The sequence below is a fragment of the Vidua chalybeata genome, chromosome 6, assembly GCF_026979565.1.
Source record: "Vidua chalybeata isolate OUT-0048 chromosome 6, bVidCha1 merged haplotype, whole genome shotgun sequence".
NCBI lineage: Eukaryota > Metazoa > Chordata > Aves > Passeriformes > Viduidae > Vidua > Vidua chalybeata.
Window position 1 is genome coordinate 5,936,445 of NC_071535.1, and position 20,878 is coordinate 5,957,322.

General features: G+C 45.8%; 1 protein-coding gene across 1 annotated transcript in view; it reads left to right on the plus strand.

The window, feature by feature from the left end:
• Window positions 1–20,878, plus strand: part of PRKCH (protein kinase C eta) — a 113,245-nt gene that overhangs the window by 57,405 nt on the left and 34,962 nt on the right. The window contains exon 10 of the mRNA XM_053946327.1: window positions 10,869–11,023. Coding sequence (XP_053802302.1) covers window positions 10,869–11,023 — 155 coding nt within the window. The remainder of the gene's footprint in view (window positions 1–10,868; window positions 11,024–20,878) is intronic.

Consider the following 20,878-nt stretch of genomic DNA (forward strand, 5'->3'; position numbering starts at 1 on the left):
AGCAGGCACAAGTACCCGAAAGAGCAGTGTGTTACCTGAGTTAATCTATACTGCTGCTTCTTCTTCTTGCCTATTTTAGAGCTGGCTGAGGTTTTGCTGAGCTTACATTAACCACTGATGGTTTTCAGAAAGGTTTTCTGTTCTCTTGTGCTGCCTCTGTGCTCAGTGTGAGCCTGCCTTAGTCTCAGCTGCTGCTTAAGTGATGACTTCCAGCAAGGGCAGCTTTATTTTCCCAGGGTGGGCTGAGGCTGCCTGACCTCCAGGCAGCCTCCTCGTTCCATCAGGGCTGAATCCTGCAGCCACTAGGTGGTAGGAGCTGCAAGGGCTGTCTCTGCCTGCTGTGGGTCACAGTTTTCAGAGTGTAAAGATGAAATATCAGCAGCTCAGCAGGCTGGCAGAGGCTGGATGTAGCCATCTGTGTGCCCAGCACTGGGCTGGGCAGTTTTGGACTTGAACCTCTGGATTCCTTTCCTATGAAAGGCAAGGAAGGAGTCCAGATGCTCCATTGCAGGGGGGCAGTTTTAATCCTGCTTCAGCTGCATCTATGGGAGGTCTTCCTTCCTCACCACTTCTCTGTTTTTTTATTTTTTTTTTTTTTTTATATTTAAGGCCTTGCCTTGGGAGCTTTCCACCTTGCCTAAGCCATTTACCTCTGCTTTTTCTAGGGCCTTAGAATAATTCTTTAGTGCCAGAGAGGATTATGCTTCTGCTCCAGTAATCTGTGAGTTGCTGACAGGTGCTGGGACCTGTGGATAATCGTGGATCCTGCATTAAGGGTGACAAGCACCAAAAAGTGTTTGTTTCCTTTTACCTGACACTGGTGTCATCCAACACCTCAACAATACTGTCCTAGGAGGGGTGATAGAGGCTAAATGTATAAATAGCTAAGTTAGTAATACAATCCTGGGGAATGTGAATGCTGGAATGTTTTAATTAAAATCAGTTTGCAGTAAGTCCTGTGTTCTTTGGGGTTTAGCAGCTATCCTTCCTGCACAGGTGGTTTGCTTTTAAATCCTTTTGTCTCCACTCATATGCATGAGAATGAAGAGGGGTGGAGGAGATCAGCTTCCCATGCCAACAGTGTTGAATAGCTTCTGGGTTTTACTTTTATTGCCCTTATCCCTTTTCTGGAGACCAAAGTGTCCTTCCAGGGGACTGTCCCCCAGGCGATGCTGTTCCCAGCGCTGTCCCGGTCAGCCAGCCTGATCGTTGTATGGATTTGCTTTCCCTCTGGCTCTGCTGACAGTTGCTGAAGCTCAGAGCCTGCCCCTGTTGTTCCAAAAATAGTGAGACACGAGAACTTGGCAGCGGGATGTGATTTTCTATAACGAGCGTCCTTCCAGATAATGACGAGCAGGCAGGACTGGCCTGGGACTCCAGGACAGTATAATCATGGAACTGGTCCCGTTTTATGAGGGCAGCCTGCTCTTTGGCACGCAGCTTTTTGTCCCCATTTCTGGCCCAGGGCTCATGTCATGCTCTCAGCTTGGAAGGGGAAGGCTTCTCTCTACCTCCACTGGATCTTGGGGCAACTCAGGCAGTTCTGCCAGGGTCACCATGGTCATCTTGTCATGGGACCCTGTTCTTTAGAGAATTGAGCCTGCATTTCACCTCCTAGAATTGCTAGAGCTGACCTGGAGCCTTCAAGAGGAGCATCATTTTTAAGTGAGGGCCCACGAGCCAAATTGGTGGGACTGAGAGGTGGCAGCTCACCCACCCCTTGCCCCCAGGTGCCACAAGGGAGGTCGAAATGCCCTTGTATGTCCAGGGGAGTCCTCAGTTGTGGTCTCCCCAGGGGATCTCCAGCATCAGCCTGGTTGTCCACCAGCCACTCCAGTGTCACCAAATGGGCAGAGCACAGTGCAGAGCCTGGTGTGGTGGAGGCGAGGGAGGCTGGAGAGGCAGTGACAGCCTTCCCAGGGCTCTGGGAGATGAACAAGTGCCCTGACACAGACTTTGGAGTGTGCTGGTGGGCGTTCAGGAAGCTGTGAGGCCTCTTTGATGTTCTTTGAAAGGCACTGGGAGGGAGCCCTTTGGGAGCACGGAGAATGGCTTTGATCCACTCCCAGGCTCTGAACCCCCAGCATTCCCTCTGTGGAGGCACAACTCCTTGCATGCATTCACGTGACAGCCAAGTGCATGTCTTGGATACTTTTCTGCAGGCATTGACACTTTTTCTCTTATTCTTGAGAATTGACACCTGTGTTAGCCCCAAGCCACTCTGCTGGAAGGCTCTGCAACTCAGGCTGGAAGGAGCTTGAGTTGTTCTTTACCTGGGGTGGCAGGTTAGTTTTTGGGGTACTCTTGGACAGGGAGGTACAGGGGAATTTCCTCTCTTCCCCTTCACTCTCTAGTGTAGATCCTGCAGGTGTGTGTGCCGTGTGCCCTCGTGTTGGCTTTGTGCCTACAGCAGGGACAGCCAGTTTCTGCTTTCCTCTGGCTCCTGTCTAGCACAGAATAAAGGCAGGCTGGTTGAAAGTGCCTCTTCCTGTGGTTTGACAGTGTCCACATCCAGTTGTTGCTGGTTCCAGTTGTCAGTAAACCTGACGTGCGAGGCCTCCACGGCCCGCTCGGAAAATCTCTGCTTTTTCTGACATCTGCAGTGGCACCTTGCAGTGGGCACTTCATTGCAGGAACATTTGAGGCCAGGGGTTTTTTTTGCAGGCAGGAGGTGAAACAAGATCAGACTGACATTTCTGACTCTAATCTGTGAACTTTGCTGGACGTCCATGCTTGGGCTGCACACTGAGGCGATGTGAGCTGAGGTGAAAACATGAGCTGGAGGGTTGGAAGGGTCAGCTGCCATCGTCCTGTCGTAGCTCCCCGGTGTAACTTTCTGACCCCAGATGGCTGAGGGACTTTGGATATTTGCATTTTCATGAAGCTGATATAAATGCCTGTCTCCATCTGCAGTGGCTCAGGGGCGAGACTGTAGCTTGGACAAATCATCAAGCTCACTACAAGGGTAGCCAAGTGTGTTGCCTATGGTTAGCCACAGTATGTGAAATTAATATTTTTTGTCCTTAAAATCAGGGAAGTTGCTGCATAAAAAGAGAACAAAATGGAAGCAGCTCTCAAGCAGCCCTGAGCAAGCAGATGTCAGTCAGTATTGAGGAGGAAGGGGAAGAAAAAAACAAAGGCAATCTAAGCTCAGAGAAGAGGTAACTGAGGTGTAAGCCAGTGATGCTTTAGGTTTCAGTCTCTTTGAATCCATATTGCTTTCCAGGTGATGTTTAAGGTGAGAAGATGGTTCACAAATCCTCACAGCAAGCTGTTTCCAAGTGGCTTTTGGGTGTTTTGGCACTCTTAATTTTTGTGAAGACCTTTGGCTGAGCTTGTAGAGGTCTCTAGCCTTCCCTTGCCCTGCCTGAGCCAGCAAACATTGCAGAGCTCAGTATTTTGTAAAATGGGAAGAGCTGTTGCAGGTTGGTCACTCTGAACTGAAAAGACAAATTTCAGTAGCCTTTTTAAACTGAGGGCTGTAAAAAAAGCATGGTATTTACAGGGCTATTCTCTTCTGACACACCAAGATGCCAGCAGCCAGCTGAGGGGTGCAGATGACCTATAAATCTTTGATTAACAGGTAATGTCTATAGTGTCATACACTCTTATTTCCTTATTTCTCAATTTATTCCCCTCTAAGTTCAGTCAGTCCTTTGAATTTTTGTAATCTTTCAGGTGGAAAGGAGTATTTACTTGGTTTTCTTTACCATTTTAAAAGGTCTGGGAGGAAGATTTTGTGTTGCTTCTTCTTTCAATTTGTTTTGTATCCTTTCAATATTTAATTTTAATGATGCTCAAAGTGTCTTTTTTTTTAATTGGGATTAACAAAACAGACTTTTTTTGTACATAATTGATTGGCTTATCTGAGTTTTGGGTTTTTTTCTAATTTGGGTCTGGTCTTGTTTCAAGTGGAACAGATACGGGTGAACAGGATAATCATCCCTTTGCACATATGGTGTGTAAAAGTTTCTAGTGAAAAGATAAGCTAATAGTGCTGTGAATTAGGCTGTCTTGCAGGGAGGGGATGAGGAGGAAGGATGTGTGTACGCTTCACTTGAATACCCCAGAAGATGCATTGTTCCAGACAAATGACTGAATTTGCCTGTTACGAAAACTCTTCAGCATATGAGCTTGAAATATCAACCAAGTGGTTAAGAAAATAGGGGCAGGAATTTGGAGGCTGCAGATAGATTTGGGCTTGTTTGGTTGTTTGTTGTTTTTTTGTTTTTTTGTTTTTTTCCTTCTGGGGCAAGTGGGAATCCACAGCTCCCCTCAGCCCATCCTGGTTTGTGATTGTCATCGTTGAGCTGCTCTGGAATGAGCTCAGTGTTGATGCTGCACTGTGCACCCAAGTGCCAGGGCCACCTTCACCCAAGGGACCCTGCAGAGTTTATTTATGCAAGTGGCAAGAGCCACTTCATGATTCTCTGGGCCATGTGTATGTGCCTTTCTGCAGTGGCCTCACAGGGAGCCTCGTGGTGCCCACTGTCAGCAAGGTCAGAGAGCAGAGGTGGTGAGATGATAACCAGTGATAACTGCCTCATTTAGGTTGGTGACTCTTTATTAAAGGACCTGAAAACGAGCCTGGTGTGGGGAAGTGACGTGAGATTCTCAGAAATGTGTTCACCAGCTGCCCAGCCCAGAGGAGACACCACATGTACCTTATGTCCACTCTGAGCTGGCTTAATTTCCACTGCACCTCCTTCTAGCTTATAAACCACCCAAAACCAGCAGAAGGAAGAAACCTTCCCCTTCTTAGCCTTTCAGCTGCATCACACAGTGAGCCCTCATCTGGGAACCCCAGGGCTGTGTGTGCCTTCTGTGGCAGAAGTGGTTCCTGGGGCTGGCAGGCACTTCTGCAGCCACTGGAGCAGGGAGGAAGAGCAGCTCAACAGAGCAGATGGCTGTAAAACCTGCTGCCTCTCTGTCTGGGAGTCCTGGGCCACATGCATGGCGTTCCATCTGTGCCAGCATGGGGCAGAGGTGTTCCTTGATGTAGTTGCTGTGATTTGAAATGAAAGGACTAAATCTTCACCTGACATCAGTCACTGCCTTGCTCCGTTGCAGTTGAGCGAGAGTGGCTTTGTCTGGAAATTTGGGGCTGAGCTCATGAGGTCTGCTCTTGTGCTCACACACGTGTTTGTGCAAGGGTTGTGGTGAGGCTGTTCACAGGATACCTGTGATCCTCCCTGGGTTTGAAGCCATGTGGAACCCCCCTGGATAGCCTGTTCTCCCTAGCCCTTGGAGCTGGGAGCAGCAGGTAGCTCGTGGGGTGTAGAGCTGCCTTGGTCCAAGGGCTGGGTGTAGATGGGAGACATTTCCAACAGGAATTCCTAGAATCTGTGTACTCTGTGAAGGGCTGGGTATGGAATCATAGACTCATGGAATATGCTGAGTTGGAAGGGACCCATCAGCAGCATTGAGTCCAGCTCCTGGCCCTGCACAGCAGAGTCCCCAAGAGTCCCACCCTATGCCTGAGGGCATTGTCCAAACCCCCCTTGAGCTCTGCCAGGCTTGGTGCTGTGACCACTGCCCTGGGGAGCCTGTTCCAGTGCCATCCACCTCTGGGTGAAGACCCTTTTCCTGATATCCAACCTAGACCTTCCCTGACAACTTCAAGCCATTCCTTCGGGTTCTGTCACTGGGCACCACAGAGATCAGTGCCTCCCCCTCTGCCTCCCTCATGAGGACGTTGAACAACCACAGTGAGGGAGGGGAAGCACTTCCAACAGGAATTCATAGAATCTGAATGCTGTGGAGGGATGGGTATGGAGGGGAGGCATTTCCAACAGGAATTCGTAGGTTCTGTGAGGCCTGGGTATGGAGGATGAGCATTTCCTCACACAACAACATCTAAGAGTGGGGCATGACTGTGTTAGTCCTACAGAAATATTCAGTTACAAGCCTGTTTCCTATTCCTCCTCTAGATCCTGTGCTTTGCAGTGCCTTGACCCAGACACAGATGGCCACTTGCACTGCTGGGGAGTTGGACCTGTGGCTTTCTGAAGCCCAGTACTGAGAAATCATGGTTTATTTGCTCACTCTCAGCAAGACCTGGGGCAGATTTGCTTTGTGTGGGGGTTGTGGACCACGAAGGGAGAACACTGGGAGCACTGAGAGAGCCTGCCAGCTCTTGTAATTATCTTGTAATAATTTGCTTGCAAGCTCCCTAAGCCATGCTGCTCTTTTTGGAAACAATAACGTTTCTCTGGGAAGCAGTGACACAGCTGTCTCTGTTTGGGGATGATTTGGAAAACCTCCTTTCTGCTCTGCAAAGCATAAATTACCAAAACAGGGAAAAATTACTGTTTTCTTGGGGAAGCCCTTTGGCTTCAGTGAACTCAGACTGAGCCCAAAGCTGATTTTCTAAGGAGTTGTGTGCATAAATTACTTCCAAAAAGATAAAATGCAAACTAAGTGGAATTCCTGAGCCAAGCTGACTTTTTTGTGGGGGAAAATGGGACCCTTGTGATTGGTGATAAGGTCCCAGGAGGCCTTTGGACTTGTGTGGGTTGTAAATAGACATTAGCTATGACTTTTAAGTAGAAGAGGGTAGAAGTTGGCCATCACACAGTCCCTTTTGGGCACAGGGAGAAAAAGGATGCTCTGTAAATAAAATCTGGATTTTTTTTTTCTTCCCCTGGGATGACAAAGAAGAAAGGCATGAGGATCCAAAACAGCTTGTAGAGCTGGTGAGGGCAAAGGGCTAAAGTGATGCTTGAGATGGATTTTAGCGTTTGCAAGGGGCAGTAACCAGTGTGTGGATTGTCCTCCGTGGCTCTTGCAGTCAGGGACTTTCTTCAAGCCCCACAAAACCCCCTAAAACAATGAACAAATATAATGGGCCACTGCTGTGCTTCCAACAGCCCCTGCCCTGCTAACAGGTGAACAAATAGGGATGGAAAATGAAAAGAAATAAATTTTTAGAAAAGCCAAGCAAAATAAAAAAGACAGCTCTCTTGCGTGAAAGTGGACAGGATTAGTCTCTACATGTAAGTTGAAATAAACCTGCTTGATCCCATGGATTTTGTTTCCTCCAAGTGTTTTTCTTTTTAATTTACAGTAACAATTGCTCTGAGAGTTTATTCATCTTGATCCCAGTCCAGGAGTGGTGCAATGTGATTTCCTCCTGTGGCTGCCACTTGCTGCGAAGCCTTTCGTGTCACTGTTTCCTGTTGACTCAAATGCTCCTTTCTTACCACGTCAAACAGAGATCCCACATCAGGCAGACTTCTGGGCAAAGCACAATAGAAAAATAGACATGTGAGGAGTTCAGCACTGGGCTCTGTCAAAAAACAATCCAGCTTTCAGCCCCTCCTAATTCCCACTGATGGTCCCCAAGGAAGGAGGATACACATAACTGACTCTTAGGTCAAATTTGCAAGTGTCTGAACTGTCTGCTGTTTTAAGATTTACTTTTCCTGGCCTCTTCTTAAGTTATTTACTCTGTCTTACTCTTCTGGCTGCAAATTGCCTTCTTTTTTTCTTCTTTATTCTTTTTTTCTATTCGTCTCACTCCTTCCCTCCCTCCTTCTTCTCCCTTCTTCCCCCTGCCCTTCCCTTCCTCCCTCTTCCCCCACTTCCCTCCATCTCCCTCCTTCTTTCCCCCTCTTTTCTTTTCCTTCTCCCCTCTTTTCTTCCCCTCCTCTTTTTTTTTTTTTTTTAATAGGATACCACTGTTTATTTTATTTCTTAACAATTCCTGTGAGAGTGGTTGGTCTTTGCAGTTTTGCAAGCTGATAGTCTTCCTTAAGAATACAAATTATCTAGAAGCCTTGCCTGGCTTCTAGATGATTTTCCCCAAAGGATGATCATTAGTGCTTGTTTTCCAAATGCTTGTTGCCAGGCATGTAGCTGACCAGTGCACAAATGCTGCATTATAAAGCAATTGTAATACCCATCCTGATCTTTTCTTCAGCAGTCCCATGGGATTTCTAAGTGTTAGGAAACTGGGAAGACAATAAGTTGGACCTCCTTAAAATAATTTGGAAAAAAAAAAATTAAAGATGCAGTAGCCCAAAGTTCTGTATCTCTGCTTGACCAGTGAAATGAGTCCATGGGTGGGTGTGACCATATAACACATGCAGTTATACTTGCTCAGATTTGCAGTTAGCCTGAAGCAAAAGCAGTTTTTAGAAAAAAGCTGCTAATTCCATGGCAGCAGTGATGTGAATTTTAAAATCAGCTCTTTTGGTGCTTACCTGAACATTTGAGAAAGAAGTAGTGTCTTTCTGTAAGCATCATAGTAAAGATGAGTACAGGCAGAAGTCTGAGGGGGCTGTGGAGTTTTGCTTGTTCTGGAGAAGCTGGACATACATGTTTTAAGATAGGAAGTGTTAATTTTGTTTCCCTGAAGGTCACCTTTAAGGAAAGAATAGAAAATCCATGTGTGTTCACCTAAGTGCATGCATGTTTATACAGGCATATGTACCACTTACATAAATACACACACTGTCCCTCACCAGGCTGCTGGTAAATTAAATTGCTTCCTGTTGGGGTTCTGGCAAGAGGGATTTCTTTTTAAGTATGGGCTTGAGGAGATGCCTGGACAAGCTGGGCTAGATAAGCATGTGTCATGTGGAGAGATCAGCAAGGAAGGAGGTGGGAAAGAATAACAAGGAGATGTAAAAGCTGGCCCGACTGGAGAGGCAGAGGTGATACCTGTGCTGCAGCCAGAGGAACAGGCAGGCACAGCACAGCCAGACTGAGTTTAACCATCTGCAGTGAGGATGTGGCATTAGAAGACTGATGTGGGCTGAAGAGCCAAGGCTGGTGGTGGGTTTGCACAGTTCATGCTGCTCTGGCTCAGACCGCTGCCTAGACAAACCAGCTCGGGTCTCTTTCAGTGCCCTCTCATAAAGACAGAGTGAAACAATGGGGTGGTGTTGTCTGTATGGACTGGAGATAGAATTCAGCACGTGGCCTTGGTGCTGCAGTAGTGTTGTGGGAGTGCTGGGAGCAGTGGTGAGGCTGCATCTCAAATTCTGCATTCAGTTTGGGACCCTCAGTGCAAGAAGGACATTGAGGTGCTGGAGTGTGTCCAGGAAAGACAGTGGAGCTGGGCAGGGGTCTGGAGCACAAGGCTGATGAGGAGCAGCTGAGGGAGCTGGAGGGGCTCAGTCTGGAGAAAAGGAGACTCAGGAGGGACCTTGTGGCTCTCTGCAACTCCCTGACAGGAGGGTGGAGCCAGGTAGGGGTCAGGCTCTGCTCTCAGGGAACAAAGGACAGACAAGAGGAAATGGTCTGATGTTGCACCAGGGGAAATTTAGATTGGATATTAGGAACAATTTATTCACTGAAAACGTGGTCAAGCTGCCTGGAACAGTCTGCCCAGGGCAGTGGTGGAGTTACCATCACTGAAGGTGTTTAAAAGATGTGTAGATGTGTGACACTTGGGGACATGGCTTAGTGGTGGGCTTGGAAGAGTTGGGTTAGTGGTTGATGGTCTCTAAAGGTCTTTTCCAACCCAGATGATTCTGTGATTTCATTATCTTTACCTTCTGGAAGGAGCCCAGGAGGAGCTGTTGGGCAGAGCCCAGGTTGGCTATGTGAAGAAGGCTGTCCTCATGTGTTACAAGCCATTTGCTTTCCTGCTCATGTCCAATGAGAAATGAGAGAATTTCTGTTTTTTTCTTCTGCTGTGTGCATCTCAAGATGTTAATACCAGTAGTCATTTCAAGCTGGCTGGCTGCCAGAAAGTGGAGCACGACAATGCTTATCCTCTTAAACTTAGAGAGGGTTTAAAAGTAGCTTGTAGATAATTAGCATCAGACTTGGGAAGAGGCTTGTGGGAAAGAAGAGCAAATATTACCATTAAAAGCCTGGCTGATCTCAGTTGAATTCTATGCCTGTTTTCCAATCTGCTTGTTCCTGATATTCAGAGGAAAACTGAAACAACAAATACTGAAAGTCCTGAAACAATTGCTGAGAGGAATTTTTGAACTGGACAGCAACAATTCCAGGGTTTATTTTTGTGCCAAATCTCTCTGTGTCCTTCCTCTCACAATCAAGTGAACACAGGCGAAACCCCTACTCACTGCAGAGTACACAACTTGAGTAAGTGCCTCCCTATCTGTAGGCTTTTGCAAAAGCCAGAACAAAGCCAAAAAAGAAACCTCAGAGACCAACAGCTGTGGTTAATGAACTGAACTTTATCAAACAGGTTGCTTTTCTGCTCAGCAGAAACTTTTATTTACGCTTCATGCTTATCAGTTCCTATGTTCCCCAGAGGTGTCTGCAGGTTAGTCAGAGGAAAGCTGGAACCTGAGGGCCCAAAAAGCTGCTGCCATGCAAGTGTATGGCAGGAAATCCCATCCTGGAAAACAGCCCACGTTCTCCAGAAATAATGTTGGGATATCCTCGAGACAATGTTGTGCTGTTGTGGTGAAGCTGCAGTCTGGTTATGTACATTGTGTTATGGAGCAGCTTTCCCCCGAGATCGGAGCTGTTTACTAGGGAGTGAGTGATTTTTTGCAGATTTCTCTTGTGCCATTCAGCTCAGAAAGTATTGATGAAGGGGTATCATCCCTGCTGGTTGAGGCTAAGGATAATTCAGAGAAACCCAATGGGAGCTGATTACTGATGAGCACACACTTATTAGCATGCCCAATCCACACGTGAACAAGAATTCATTTCACCACTGGGGTCAAAACTTTTGGGAGGAGTGCAGGGCAAGGAGGTACTAGCAGGTCTGCCTGGTATTAATTTGATTTTTCCTGAAAAAATCAGCCTTTCCCCTCACTCACTGTCTCACGCTTACTTAATCTGTTTCTGTTTGGGAGAAAATAGTTTTACTAAGACTTTTCCAAGCCTGAGCAAGGCTGTGATTAATGCTGTTCGTGTTTGTTGTGTTTGCCTGTGTGTAGGATCGCCTGTTCTTCGTGATGGAGTTCGTCAACGGCGGGGACCTGATGTTCCACATCCAGAAGTCGCGGCGCTTCGACGAAGATCGGGCCCGGTTCTACGCTGCAGAAATTATTTCAGCCCTCATGTTTCTCCATAGCAGAGGCATCATTTACCGGTGAGCTCTGCATTCCTGGCTTCCCTTTGTCTGAACCTCACAGCTGAGATGAGAGCTGGAGTTTTCTGCTTGAATAGAGAAGTGTCACTTGCTGCCCACCAGGAGCAAGTTGTCAGCTGGTGTCACAGTGCCTCCACATTCCCCGTGCACGTTGGTCAAGGTGCACCGCTTCCCAGGGAGTGAAATTTCTGGGCAAGCATCAAATGAAACCTTCCCAGATTTTCTGTGAGGTGAATGTAAGGATCTGTTACTTTGGCCACAGTATGCCATCTTATTTCAAGGCTAATATATGCTAGTCACACTAAAGCCTGTACTTCCCTGCAGTAGCTACTCTGTTTGGGTATGTATGTCTATTCTGTATGTCTATTTCACATACCTATTCAGTGCCACTCATCTCAGCCATTAAAAGTGTTTTCACTTCTGCCATGGCTCTACAGCAGGAGTTTTTCCTTCCTGTCCATGTCTGGCATCTTTGTGTTTGCAGCAGGATTGGAGCATTGTTGCCTCCATGCGTCAGTCGCCGCTCGAGGTCTCAAGGCTGTTCTCAGGAAGCTATTTCCCATAGATAGCTCTCCTTTGTTATTTGTCATTTTTCTGTACTCAGGGGGGCAGTTTGGTTATATTTTTTCCTTTCTGTGCTGCTGAAGTGCTCCCCTGTCAGCTCAAGCACAAATGCATAGAGCAGCCAGCATGGATCAGAGCCAGGCTGCCGTGCAGAGCCCTCCCTGGGCCAGCATCACCATTTGACCAGCCTCCTCCCTCATGCCCCAGCGGCAGAGCAAGGCCTCTTCTGGGATGGAGTAGGACAGCTGAAGCGGGAGGTGTCAGCACTGAGACAGTCTGGTTGTACAGAAAGGTTTCTTTCTGCCATACTTCACACAACACCTCTGAAATCCTTCTGCCCAGAGCACTGGGGAGGAGGAACAGGCTGTTGTTTTCTTTGGAATGCTGTTACCTGGAATCCAGCAGTGAAGCATGTATTTTTGAGTATGGTGTAGTGTATCCCTGCTCAGTCCCACTTGTGGCATGCCAGCACTGCAAAGAATAATGTCAAATCTCTCTTTTTTGCTGCTTGGTTACAGTTGTACAGCTGGGATCCAGAGCTGGGTGCAGGATGGGGCCAGTTCCAATCCCAGTCCAGCTCTGTTAATGCCATTTCTGTGGGTTGGGCCAAATGTCAGCTGATTTGGGACTTTACATAGTTTAACCCAGCCAGTAGGACATCCTCCCATGACAGATGAACTCAGGTTTGAGCTCACAAAAACCAGAATAGCTGAGGGCTAAAGTGGCCAAAGGGCTGGGGGCTGTGCAAGGTGCACTTTCCTGTCTGATGGGGGGATGATAGGATCAGCCAAGTAAAAGCAGCTTCTCTGTCTCTTTCTAGCTTGAGCTCCAGTAAGAAACAGATGGTCAGGTGAGGACAGAGAATATTAAAATATTTTTAAGTATGAACTCATGTGACATATATGGCACAGTGAAATAGAGAAGGAGTGTCATTTTAATATTCTCCATGTCCTGAGAGTCTGAAGATGACTAGTGATATATACCCTATGTATTGAGCTCCTAAAGCACTGTGATTGTCTGTACAGAATAGCAAATCTCCTTACTCTGCAGCTGGATTTCAGTCTAATTCTTCCCTTGTGAATATTGCCAGCTGCTGAGGAGAGACCCTGCCAGATAATTACACAAATGACATTATCCTTAAAATAGTGACATCCAGTAGTTATTGTCAGTCATTCAGCAGCAAAACTGGGTCTGTGCGTAATGTAAAGCCTTGTGCTTATAGCTTGTCCTGTCTGTCCCAGCCTGCTGCCTGTCACAGGGCAGGAATAACTGATCCCTCTGGGTTTTGGCACTCTTCAAGTGCTGCTGTAATTCATGATAGAAACTGGAGGAATAATTGGAAAGCTCCTCGAACAACTGCACAGGCTCTGATCTTGTTGAGAAACTGGTTAAGCTGTGGAGTCAGGTAGCTTCAGCTTCATGGGGCAGGTCTGCAGGGGGGTGACTTGGTTTCTTATAATTAGTTGGGGTTCTGGAAGATACAAGAGGAGAGAGCTGCTGGCTGGGGCTGTACTGAGCTGAGGTTGCTTCTGTCATGCCACAGACACCAGGCTCTGGGAAGGAGTGTGTAGGATAGAAGGGGATATTCAGAATGGATATTCACTGCACTTGTGTAGAAGTTTGGATCAGATTTTATGGTAAGAATGTGAGTGCTTGCTTAGAGAGCAGGGGGCAGAGACACCAGAAGTAGCCTGACCAGAAAGGGTTTTACCACAAGCTCTTCAAGGTGTCTTCTTTCTGGGTTTCCAGGGTCAGTAGAGGAAGAGAGTTGCTGGCCTAGAATACTCTGTGTAATTTGTTTTTCTTCTGGGCTTAACTTAATAATACTGTATTTTTCTTTGCCCCCTTCAAGACTGAGCAGTTCAGGAAAGAATCTGCATCTGCAAATGCAGCTTGACTTAGTAGGAGAACACTCATTGCAATGAGTGTTCTGCAAGTCAAGTTGCATTTGCCAAAAGTGCTGCCAAAAGCTGGGTTTTCTCTTCTTTGAAATGGTAGAGAGGTTTGAGACACAGCACTGAAAGTTCATCAAGAAGTAGCTGAAACTTATCATTGTGGTCTGGCAGGACAGTGCTGGTGGCTGCTAAAATCAGGTGTTCATTGATTCCTTTTTCAGCCTCACACAAGTAATTTGAAATAGCTGTAGAGCAATATTTTTGCAATTGCTACTGTAATGGGGTTTTGAGGCAGATAATGCATTTTGGCTATATACGATTTTTAATTTTAAAACTGGGCTTACAGCTGGATTAGTTCTTTCATGGGATGGTTTTCACGATTCAACTGAAATTCTCTGTGAGTTTGCTCCTCATTTTGAGGAAAGACCTTTTTGTTTTCTTTAAAAGAGAGCTTTCAGTTTCAAAACCTTTCTTTTTCTCTCTTCATTTGCAGCACTACAAAGGAGAGATGGCTTTTTGGCCTTAGCAAGGAAAGGTCTCTGTCTTGCCCTGAGCTGAGGTTTAGCTGTCAACTTAGCAGCACCTATTTATAGTTGCTTCCTGTAAAAAAAAAAAAAAAAAATCAGCAAGTACAGTGGAGTTCCTTAGCCCATCATACAGGAGTATGCATCCAGACATGAAAACAATCCTTTTACATCACCCCTAACCACAGAGGAGTAGGGCAAAGACATATTTGGGATCAGCTCATGCTGAATGCTGCCAGGACAATGTTAGGTAATAATCATGCTTATTGTAAATAAAATCTTTGCTCACAGGGCAATATTTGTGCACTGCTGCTTTCTCTAAGATTATTTCTAAAGGAAATTACTGTGCTGGGCTCTGTTGCAGATAGGTAGGTTGGTTTGTCATTTTTTCTAATGGCTGGATGTGCTATTTTTCTTGAGGCAGCTCTTGCCGACTTTCACTTTCCAGTTCAGCAGTTCCCAGAGTAGGGGAAGCATATTTTGGCTTCTGTACATGCCAGAAACAAAACAAAGCAGCATATCTGAGCAGAATTAGGTTGCACAATGGCTTTCTCAGTACGAGGGAGCTGGTCCACTCACAGTCTGCTAAAAGGCAAAGTGATAGTGGATGACTGTAAGGGTTTATTTTAAAATCAGGGTATTTCCTTCTGAGTAGCACTACTGTGAAAATGGCTGGACTGCCCTGCTGTCCTTGAATTCAGACCTTGGCATAGGCTGAGGTACAGCTTTGGGAGTGGGTGGATCCACATGCCAAGGTCACCTACTTGAGTATTGAGGGCAAATGCAAGTATTTCCTTAAATTTGGTTATTATGGGGTTGTTTTGTTTGTTTGTTTGTTTGTTTGTTTGTTTTTTTTTTTTTTTTGTTTTTTTTTTTTTTTTTGGAGGGGGCTTCGAGGTTTACAGTAAAATACAGTAAGACCTTTCTAAAGGCAACATAAAGCAGTCAGCCCAGCCTAGTGGCACAGCCTTAATTTTTATGACAAACCTTTCTCCCTCTCTGCAAATATGTCTCACTAGCAGGGTGCCTGGGCTGAGAGGGTCTCTTTTCAGAACATACCTCCACTACCTGCAGCGGTGATGCAGCATGCAGGACACAGCCAGCTGTGCACCCTGTACTTCAGTGGTGGTTTTGGCAGCCTGAGGTGTAGAGTTGGAGAACTCCATGGCCCAGCTCAGTGCTTGGCACAGCACAGGGGCAGATCCATCCTTAAGGCTACAGGTGATGCAGCATGGAGGTAATGCAGCTGGCCAGGAGCCAGAGGAGCTAAAACACTGCTGAGAAGGACTGGTTATTGGCTGGCTGAAGAACCTTGCTTTCATCCTGAGGGCTCTGCTGGTCAGCTCATTTCACTGCCTTTGTGTCTCTATTGGTGTTTCTAATGCAGCTGACCCTACTGGAGAGGCTGGGGGTCTGCTGCCTGCCACACCTCTGCATGTGGGATGGTGTGCAAAGAATGCCTATGCTCTGGTGTGTTGGTCCTGTGACTCAGTGGTCTTTAATAGGATGGGTGGTCCTTTTGGAAGGCAGGAGATAATTATGCAATGCCCAGATGAGAACATGGTCTGGCCTTGGGGCTGAACTCCAGCTCTTGGGGAAAATAAGATAAGCATATTATAACAGGTAGTGTTTCCTCCTCTGTGTGTTTCCTGAGAGTATCTCCTTACTGTGTGGGGGACTTCATATGACAGGGAAAAGCTTTCTCCTCTGGGATCTGGAAAGATTGCTGGATACTGGCCAGGCCTCTGAATTCATCACCTTTCCTTGGTGGAGGAGACCCATCAGGTCTGCAGCTCTGTGTCTCATGACTATTGGCTTTTATAGGGAAGGGGCTTTTTGCAACAGGTTAATTCCCTACTAATTCAAACAATGAGCCTGTGACACTTGAAGGAAGCTTTACATAAGCCTTTTATGGAGACCAGTTTTGCTGGAAAGACTGCTGTTAACTGAAACAACACTAAGGTTTCTTTCAGCAAAATCAATTAAAAATTACATGCTGAAAACAGAAGCTGAATGCCTTTCCTAATTACATACAGCTACTGTTAACAGAGCAACTTTTATTAGTGTGATGTTTGCTTTTTCCATAGGTCAAGACAGTGTAGACATGGGATTCCTCATGTTCACTCTTTGATTTGTTTTTTGGTTATTGTTTTTTTTGTTTGGTGGGTGGTTTTTTTTTTGGTTTTTTTTTTTCCACCAGTGATTTTGTTTAGTCTCATCTCATGCCCTTTTTCACATCTGGAGCCAGCTCTTGTTTCCCCTGAAGTCAAGGGGCTTTCCCCAGGGAGGTAAATGAGCAGTTGAACTGGATCTGTGACTGATAGCAGCAGTGCTCTGCAAGGCAAACTGGCTGGCTGGGGGGCTATTCAGGGATTAGTGGTGGTTTGCTTAGGTGCTGTGCATAGCTTTGTTTTCTTGGTAAATAAAGATAAGCCTTTGGTTCAATGAGGTGTTTTTAAGATTTTCTGAAAGAGAAAGACCTGATAGCAGCCTTCTAATATCTAAGAGGGGTCTACAAGAAGGCTGGAAAGAGACTTTTTGCAAGGGTATGCAGTGATAAGACAAGGGGGAATGGCCTTAAGCTGAAGAAGGGTAGATTGAGGTTAGATATTAAAAAGAAATTCTTTACTGTGAGGGTGCTGAGGCCCTGGCACAGGTTACCCAGAGAAGCTGTGGATGCCTCATCCCTGGAAGTGTTCAAGGGCAGGTTGGACAGGGAAGATGTTCCTTCCCATGGCAGTGGGGGTTGGAATGAGATGATCTTTAAGGTGCCTTCCAACCCAAACTGTTTTATTGCTCAGTGAAAGTTTTTTGCTTGAATGTGCTACAGTTGATGCCTCTCTAGGTAACCATTGCTGATTTGATGTGTTTTATGCCTCTGTTCCCCATGGATTTGGCTGTGTGGGCAGAGTTGTTTGCATCTCAGGAAAGGGTGGGAACAGCCCAACCAGTGCCAAAATGGGTGTGAGTCTCCATAACCTCAGCTGTGGGATCTGCTGGCTGTCACTTCAAGAACTCTGTTTGGGAGAGCTCCGAGGCTCGGTGCTGTGTGGGATTTGGGGCTCCAAAGACCAGAGTGGATATAAATGTAAGCAGAGTAAAATGAAGGATGTGCTGCATTCTGAGAGCAGCAGAAGGGATGAAATATAAGCTGATTATCTGGTGAATGAGTGAAGCAAATCAGCTAAAAGCTGCAAACTGGCACAGAATACCCCACCAGCAGAGCTATCCCTACAACTGCTTAGTGTAGAAGAGGAATTTTCATGCTGGAGTCTCTGGAGATGTTTCATTCAGCTTTAGAAAACATAAAGGGATGTGTCTGAGGGTCAGTAGTGTAGTGATGTCTGTAGTTATCTTATCTGACAGTCAACAGCTCGTGTAGACTGATTTGTGCTTCTAGACAGTGCATCTTCCACAGAGTTTTCCACTCCAATGTGGTTGTTGCATGCTTGTGAGATGGGCTCTTTTACAGCCTCTGGCATGCAGTGCTTAAAGGATTGCTTCTCTGCACTTGATCAAATGGAAAGTGCAGAGAGGAAAAAAAACCCCAGCCTCTCACGTTTCCGTGTCATGTTTAATCAGTCAGAGTGCAGGACAGTTTAGTCCTGATTTACAGTTGTGCTTACGAAGAGCTGTCCTGTTTTGAGATCCACAGATCAGATCTCTGTGCCCCATTGACTCCACTGTATATCGTCTGTGAACTTTGGTGGAACTTTCCACATGACTAAGGACTACTGAATAGCCCACAGAAGCTGTTGGCTCTGCTAGTGTCTACTTTTCCTTTATGGTTATTTAAAGGGACTAATTTAAAACCTGCAAACCCTGCACATAATGAGTTTGTATAAATCATTAAAAAACCCAGCTCAAAGGGGCCTCAAGAGTTTCTGTAGTTCATCCACCTGCCCCAAGGCTGGAGAACCTTTGCTGAATGCCAGTCTCATACTTTCACCTTTTTTTTTTTGGTGTAGCTGCTACATTTGCATATTAAAATATGTGAACTCTTACAGGCACAGACTCATTTAGGGAAGGCTTGCAATGAGAGTTTGGTGTTGTTTGAGAATTCTGGTGCTGGTGCAATAAAAATATAAATTAAAAAATCCCCTCATCTGTGGAGGAGATAGGTGATTAGATGTGAGTTGTGTTCTGACATTCCTTTGTGACTAATACATCCTCATGCAGGCATTTCACAATTAAAGAGCATGCAGATGCAATTAAGAAATAGCTATGTGTAACAATTACAAGTTTGCAAAGAAAGGAGACTTGGAAACCAGAATTAGGTTCAATCTTTAAGTCCCAGAGGACCAGGGAGTATTTAGATTAGAACTTTTGAAATTAAGAAACTTTTCTACAAAAATACTGTTTATCTGTCTTTCCTGCTCTCTTCATTCTGTTTTAAAAGCATAAAGGTCAGCAGAAGGAGAAAACATAAAAACTTAAATATATTTTATGTTACTTAAAATTTATTTTTAAAAACTGCCCCTAAATATAACTGTTATGTTTTTAGCCAGAACTGCTCATATGGCTTTTAACATGTTCCCTGATACCAAGGGCATTCAGGTATATAATTTCACAAATTTTGAAAACATTTGCTCTGAGCTCTCCAGAATTGCCCAGCATTAATCCAGTAATTTTATTGATCTTTGTACCCATCTCAAAATGAGGAAGCTTTCAGTGTCACTCTCTGAGAACATGAGCCCTGGGTTGGCATTAGGAGGCTGATATATATAGCTGGGGAAAAGGTCTCTCTGTCAACCTTAATAAATGTTTTGTACAACTTCTTGAAAGAAGGATTATGCTGACAAAACACTGTTGCATCTGCTCCTCTGGCTTGCTGAAATTGAAGATTTCTTGCATCACGACGTGTTGCAGTGGGTGAAGTTGCTGTATTTGTGAGGGACACAATGAGAGGCTCTGTGTCGAAATATTTGGCCTGCAGCAACAGCTGTAGTTAGCCAGGGAGAATTTGACTTATTCTTTTAGCTGCAGCAAGATTGGCACCTGATGTTTCCTTCGTCAATAATCTCCATGTTTAGATCTTGTTCTTTATGCCAGGGAGCATGTGGGTTACTCTGCTTTTATGCAAGCAGAGGAATTTTGTAAAGCCATCCAGTAACTTTTAATATCAGTGGTGCATCGCTGTCACACTTTGTCTATAGATTTTGTTTCAGAGGTGCCTGTAATGATACAGATATAAACTAAAAATAATAACACAATAGAAAATTTTAACTATGACAGGGTAGTGCTGCAGTAGTAAGTGTTTTACAATTCAGAATTTCTGTCGGAGAGATTTCTCTCTCCTGTCAGTGGTACCCTGGGCAGGCTGGTGGGCACAGCTTTGTTTCTGCCCTCTGTGTGCCAGCTGAACTAGTGCTGGGGCTTGTCCTTAGCTGCTGGTGCAGGCCAGGTTGCTGTTTATGGGGCCTATTCTCATGGAGCAAGGGGAAAGCATTGCTCATCATTTGGCCTCTGAGTCATGGCACCTTTGCTGTTAATAGGTTGGAGAACCTCCCCTTTTATGAGGCTGTGCCTGAGGGCACAATTTAATCTTGGAATTGTATTACCTGGTTATTATTCCACTGAAGAAGCAGTGGCAGTATTCCAGCTGACAACAATGGAAAGGGGAGCAAGCCTTCAAGTCTCAATTGTGTACAAATGTGATATATTCAGAACCACAGAGATCCTTCACGCTCTGAGCTGATTCCTTCTGAATCAATTAAAGTTTCACAAGCACGATATATTATTAACGTCCAGGGCTGCCTTCACAGATCTCTCAGCAGCGTGGTTAGAGGAGTGCTCATGAATCAAGAAAATGAATTCCAAGTAGGAGAGGTTATTTACTAGCTAAATCCCTGATCCAGGCATACTGCCATGGCTAAGTCTATCCAATAGGATGTGCGCATCCACATCCGAAGCATTTCTGATCTGAAGCATTTTTGTCATGGTGCCTGGCCAGAGTGGGTCATGCCATCTTTGGTTGTTGTGCTGGAAAAGGAAGTGGGATGGAGGAGAGGATAAATTGGGAAAAGCAGGGTTAGCTGTGCAAGGGAGCAGGGGGACATTCTGCCATGTGCAAAGCTGTGTGGCAGCAGGGGCGGTAGGAAGTGCTCCCTTCAGACTCTCCAAGGACATTCCAGTCAGCCAGCGTGGGCTGTGGTAGTGAGGCTGCCATGTGTCTCCATGTCCAGACTCTGTGGCACTTGTGCTAAGGGTCTGAGCTGGTGTGTGACATTTAGCAAGCAGGCTTTGGGCTTTCTCCTTCCTTCTCTGGATCTTGTTACGTTCCTTTTGACATTTACCTGGGCATGAAAATGTAGCAGGGTCCCATGTCCTGGTTGACTCGTGCCTAAAAGCTGAATTCGTGTGCTTTGTATTTCTGTTTGTCAGTATCTCTTAACCATAAGTTGAGGAATTGTATGCTTATCTGTGCTTCGGAGATTTTGACACAATCTTAGCAACTTTGTAACCTTTAGCATTTCCTGCACCCTCTCTTTTTTTTTTTTTTTTTCCTTTTACTTTATAACCATTCTTCCTAGCTAGAGCTCCCCATTGCAGTATTACTCATATAATTTCTCATATATTTTGAGCAGTAGCTTGAAACTTGGTGCCCAAACAGCAGCTTTACAGCCAGAATTTCTACCTTCAGACCCTGTTGAGCACAGAGGGAGCAAAAACCTTGGCAGCTGACTCCTGCTTCTTGCTGCTCTGTCCAGCCTTGATAAATGAGAAAGCCAAGGAGAAGCTGTGACTCCTGCCAGCTGGCCAAGCTCCCAGAGAGATAGTCCACCCACTGGGAAGGTCAGGAGGCAGCCCTGCCCGGCCACTCCACCCTTGCAGCAGCATAGAGCGTGGAGCCAGAGCTGGGCCTGCCAGTC